The sequence below is a fragment of the Miscanthus floridulus genome, chromosome 2 (genome assembly GCF_019320115.1).
Source record: "Miscanthus floridulus cultivar M001 chromosome 2, ASM1932011v1, whole genome shotgun sequence".
Taxonomy (NCBI): domain Eukaryota; kingdom Viridiplantae; phylum Streptophyta; class Magnoliopsida; order Poales; family Poaceae; genus Miscanthus; species Miscanthus floridulus.
In genome coordinates this window covers 49,295,421-49,301,167 of record NC_089581.1, presented here as the reverse complement: position 1 = coordinate 49,301,167, position 5,747 = coordinate 49,295,421, and the positions used below count along the sequence as shown (strand labels likewise).

Genomic DNA, 5,747 nt, shown 5'->3' with positions numbered 1-5,747 from the left:
GGGCCTGTTTGGTTCATTACTTTCATGGATCCGATCACTTGCTGCCGCTTTCTTCACTAGTACTGCTACAGCTTGACTTCAAGGGATTTAATAGCAGTATAAAAAGGAAATGAATGCCTTTCATGCGTGTAGATAGGCTGCACTAGCCACTGCTGATCTCTTTGCTATTAAATCCCTGTACACAAACGGCGCGCATGTAAAAAATTGGCAGATGCTCTCGATATGCGACTCATGGTGGCATCAAAAAATTATGAAGAGCTATCGTCCGGAAAGGGGTCGGCTTCAAGCTGCACATTGCTCCGACCACGGGCTACGAGGTCAACCGGGAGGACCATGATCTTGCAAGGACTGCACATTGCCCGGTTTCTCAAAAAAAAAAAGACCAAACTTTATGGACAACCACCACGAAACCGGGCAGCAGAAAAAAATCAGATTCAACCATCTGGCAGGACACCACATATATAAAACACACTCCACATGCAAGACGAAACATCTGTTGCTGTGGAAGATTACAGGTGCAACGAACGAGTGAGAGAGACTGAAACGAAGACAGATTGACAACACCGATAGCGCTGGTCCTCAGTTTGTACACATCAAGGATGATGAAACACATCAAGGATGCAGGGTTCATCATGCTTCGTCAGGATCCTAGGTGCGTCGTAAGGAAGCCTCCATGGACTGCAGGATGCTTACCGTGTCAAACCTGAAGTTTCTGATGCTGCGACCGGGGCGGTTGTCAACATGATGCGCCTGCACGTCAGATACTGCTTTAGCAACAGGGTTCTCCACTGGGGTACTGCCACTTGACGAATTCTTCGCCTTCCACACAGTACCTGTCGGACACCACATAATAACCAAATGAATGCCACGACTTTAGGGAGAAAACCTAGGCTAGTCTGAAGTAAGACGTCAACTGACTGACTTCTGACATTAAAACTAGGCGAATTTGTAGCAAGAACTATTATGAATAATTCAAAGTTTTTTTTTCCATTTTGTAATCTTGGCCAGAATGGGTAAGGGCCCGTTCGGTTGAGGCCATTCCTGGCCGGAACGTATCCCAGCGATGCATGGCCGTATAAAATTCAATAGTATTCCTAGCCGGATCCGTTCCAGGCCTTATGGAAACCAAACGTGCCCTCAAGGGGAGCAGAAGAAACCTCTAGCAGATGTCTCTGGTTTCTGATGCAGTGGTGGAGGATGCGTGGCAATCCAAGCCTTAAGACCCCTGGAAAGAGAACAAGGCAGGAGACAACAATGTTTAAGCAACAATTTTACGCCTTGGAAAATTAGAAGTAGATCAAGCCACAGAATAAAAAAACACATTTTTGGTTTCCTTCTTTTTTGAGAGCATCTATAATAATGGCAATGCCCCCATAACAGCATCTTCCCCCAACAAATAAAGTAGAACGTGGATCATGAGGTACTTACGTCAAAAATGGAGCAACCATGTACAGCTTCATTCCATTCACTGCCCGAGATACTGCGTCATCACTAGCTGGTAAGAGTTCATCAATTCTGTGCCATGAGATTTCCTAACAAATTTGCAGAGGAAGATAGCTCAGTGGATCATTTCGTACCTTTTTAAAAGGGAAAAGAAAACAACAGAAACAGAAAAGGTACAATGAAGGACAATCGGCCAAAGAGAGCAGCAATAAGCCTTGCAAAGTAAAGGTGCATCACTGCCAATAAAAGCGATGCGAACAAGATTCAGAACTATGCATACACTGATTTCCTTCTTGGTTTGAGGTGCAAACACAGTATCTCTTTTAACCCCTGTTATGATGTAGAGCCGAACCCTTTGTTGTCCAATTGAAACTTCAATGTAATCATCCAAATGTAAAAATGTAGAAACATCACACCCAGTTTCCTCTAGAACCTGCATTGTTATTCAAGTAGATGTTAGTTAGCAAAAAACTACTATATGCTGAACAGGAGGAACTAACGAATATAAGCATTAGAAGTGCTCCAGATTGGAGAAAGGATGAAATTTTATCAACAAGGATCTTCGAGTATCTCATGCAAAGTATTGGCTTTATCGTATGAAAACCCACTCTACTATTCAAGAGGAAATGCCTTTAACAAACTAAATATTTTAATCAAGTTTTTTCCTTCATGTGGAAAAAAATGTTAGACAGGTGATTCACTTGTTATCTTTAACATTGATACATATTGCTGATAGCATAAAGGACAAAGATTGCTCCTGCAGACCACAAGAATGCCCTCTGCGAATGAAATGTATACATGTCTAACCAAACAGGCATTTGCCGCGAAGAAGAGATGAAAGTATTCAAAGATCTAGCGATATGAAAATTGCAATTTGTAAACTCAAACCAAGCAGGGAATACTATCGTATAAAAGCAGCAAATGGCGTTGAATGGTATCTAATATATATTTCATTGCTGCAAGTACAATATGCTTCAAAGAAATTGCAGGGTGCACTCAGAAAAGAAATTAAATTGCAGGCAGGAAGATGATACAGGCAGAAGTTTACTTCTCTAACAGCACATGTGTGATCTTCCTCATCTTTATTCCTCTTTCCACGAGGAAAGCTCCAGCTGGCCCCAGCCTTCCATCCCTTAACAAGCAAGCACTGTACATAAAGGGGAAGAAGTTAATTAGTCTTGAGAAGCAACACAACCCCACCCCACCCCCACCCAAACAAAATTGAGCTCCAAAGGGTCAGAAAAAAAAACTAAAATTCATGTATGTTTATAATTTTATTGCAGAACAGCGTGTGAAATTGTATGTGTAAGAAAATATATAGAAGATTTGCAGTGAAAACACCACATCCTAGCATCAGAAGTCACAGTTTTTCCTTCAATATATAAGGCCAACTATAACTCAGGATAATGTATGCCCACCGATTGCAAATGTAAGGAAAATGCTATTGGTGCAACCTACATTTAGACTCCTAATTCACAAATCCCAATCAGGGAACTCCTAAAATGCAATAGATTGGGGCAAAAAAAAATCAGTAAATTACCCTCTCATAAGTGTCATCTAGGATGATGGCGCCGGACACGGGGACACGGAACTTGTAGTCGTTGAAGTCCTTGTAGATATCATCCAGGTGCGCGATGTAGGGCCTGAGAGCAGTGCAGCTCTTGAACACTGCACACACCACCAATCGAATCCAAGGGACAACGCAACGGAACTGGCAACCATAATCTCCTATGCATCCATGCACAAGCGGGCTTACTGAGGGACGTGAAGTCCTTGAAGGAGAGGGACTTGAGGTTGGGGTTGTGCTCGACGGAGTTGTCCTCGTAGAACCAGTGCGCCTGCTCCAGCAGGAACAGGATCCGCTCGAACGACTCCAGCTCCTCCTTGGGCACATTCAGAATGAACCGGCTGCAGAGGTGATTCAGCTCAGATTGATTTACTCTAGATTGATCTAAGCAAATCCAAAAAGAACCTGAGAGATGGGGTTTGGGGGTTAGGGAAATACCTGCAGAGATCGTCAAGCAGCTCTTGGGGCGGCAGCTGCCCCCTCGATGAAGACCGGTTCAGTCCCCGGCCGCCCGCCATCGTCGCCTGCTGGCGTCCCGCGGCGTGCTGGTGCTGGACGCCGACATCATGGAGCGGCTCCTGTGAGAAGGAAGAGATGTAACCAACAAGCAGCTAAGGCAACAAGATAAGGGTAATCAACAATATCTATCCATGGACAATAATTTAGCGACCAAATCTTATGTTAATGTGAGAGAACATATATCCACGGTGTAGGCTGTGCTGTAGGAATCCACAGAAACCCATGAATGGAAATCAATTTATCAGAAAATAACTTGCCACACCACAAGTCGAAATTACAACAAAATAATCTCGCTAATACAAGCTACTTAAACGCCCCTAGCATATCAAAAATTTAAGAGCAAGAGGCTACTTAAACAACTAGTACTAGTTAGAACAAACACTTACAAGCGCCATCTCGATGAGAAGCTAGCTTCGTTCGATCTCAGATCTGAACACAGCAACAAAAACAAAAAAAAGAAAATTAGTGACATCAAACACCGAACAATAGAAATCAAGAAAATCACACGAATTTCTCTCGTTAAGGTTCTGTGTTCAGCGGCAGTCAATGGCACCGGCAGGCAAATCGCACGACATAGTGACAGCATGAGGGCAGTGCATGCATGCAGGGCGGGCGATGGCTAGCAAGGGGAAGGGGAGGACGTGAGAGAACCTGGGCGACGGCGTGCAGCGCAGCTGCAACTATGGACCGGTGGAGTGGCGGCGGCTAATGGGAGGACGGGGACTCAAGGAAGGAAGAGCAATGTGAATATGTCTAGGGTTTAGATTCATCCAACTATATATATGTGTGTCATTGTTGGGCTTGGGCCTCCGAAGGGTGTTTTTTTTGGGCCAATAGCTTTTAACACAGGCTGAATTTGAGTAGCCCCATAGGTCGACGCGGTTAAAAATTACACACGGGGAGCGGGTACGGGTAGTATGTAACCGCACCCGTACCCGCTCTACCCGCTGGATCCAATAGCCCGTACGTGAGTGAGTAGTTTTACGGGCTGGGCTTGGTAATGGGCCTAAAATGAAGAGAATGCTCACGAAACCAAAGCAATATTCTGCTCGTTGATCGATCAGTCGCGGTTTCCCTGCCGCGCCTGGCTCTCTGCGCCGCACTAGGCGCACCCCGGTGGCAGAGGCAGAGGCGGAGACGCATGTCGACATAGAATCCGGCGGACGGAGGCAAGGGGTCCCCGCCTCCTCGCGCTTATGCTGTGAGTGGTTAGGCTGATGGAAGCAAGCGGGAGACGTATGCCGCTCACCACGTGTTCGACGAAATGAGCCCTGGAAGCTTTGAGGTTTCGCAGGTTCCAGCTTCTTACGATCAGGATTCGCGAGGTCTTCGCTATAGTCAATTTCGTGTGAGTTTAGGTTTGGTTTCGCGTACAAGCTTGGTGACGGGAAAGTTTATATGATATATAGGCTGCTTTGTGCTGGAATAGCAACTGATCTATGACGCGTGCTATGCTGGAGCATCAATATTATAGCGCTGCTCATTTGTACACACCATACAGTTGTGTATATTATTAATTTTTACAAAACTTCATTGACCCTTTAAGCTACGTCTTGTTCGTTTGTGAAGATTTGGCAGAGAGTAGACAGAAAGCAATGGTTCAGAGCTCAAGAGAAGGCAACTTTCTGTATGATTACAACTTGCTACGGCAGAATCTGGCAACAGTGAGTTACCTGCCACTGCCAGTTTACCAACAAAGCCGCTGGTGTCTTATCAACCTTATCTCCAACATCTTCAACTAGTGGCGCGCGGTAAGCACCAAACATTTCATCTCATCTCATGATAGAAAGTATGCTTTTTTTTCCATTGTGTATTGTCTTAGCTTGAGGTAACTCACCAGACAAGCAGAATGCATAAATTTGTTACCTACGCTGAAATCATTGTGTGTGATTGTTTGGGTTGGGGATTTGGGGGGAGAGGGTAGTGCGCAGATCCCCTTTTTAACAAAAATACGAAAGATACAACCAAAATGGAAAAGTGTATATATTATCGTACTGGCCTATCGGAAAATAGAATTATTCATAGATTGAATTCCTATTATTATATTTACATTCTAGGAAACTAGAATTATATTAATATTCTAGGAAACTAGAATTCTGACGATTCTCCTCATCCTATCCACTAGCCGGACTTGTCAGTGTCATGCTTCTCAGCAAACTGCCCCCTTCTCGGTTTACCATCCGACACACATACAGACAAACTTGGCTATAGCATATGA

General features: G+C 44.5%; 1 protein-coding gene across 1 annotated transcript; it reads right to left on the bottom strand.

Annotated features, from left to right (window-relative positions):
- Window positions 1–430: 430 nt before the first annotated feature.
- On the bottom strand, window positions 431–4,267 carry LOC136523574 (mRNA-decapping enzyme subunit 2-like). Its single transcript, XM_066517210.1, has 9 exons — window positions 3,916–4,267; window positions 3,449–3,588; window positions 3,200–3,351; window positions 2,984–3,111; window positions 2,492–2,590; window positions 1,724–1,876; window positions 1,429–1,532; window positions 1,158–1,225; window positions 431–833 (listed from the first exon to the last, which is right to left on the bottom strand). Exons 1-9 carry the CDS (start codon window positions 3,922–3,924, stop codon window positions 649–651), a joined length of 1,038 nt encoding a protein of 345 aa, XP_066373307.1. The 5' UTR covers window positions 3,925–4,267; the 3' UTR covers window positions 431–648.
- Between the last annotated feature and the right edge of the window lie 1,480 nt (window positions 4,268–5,747).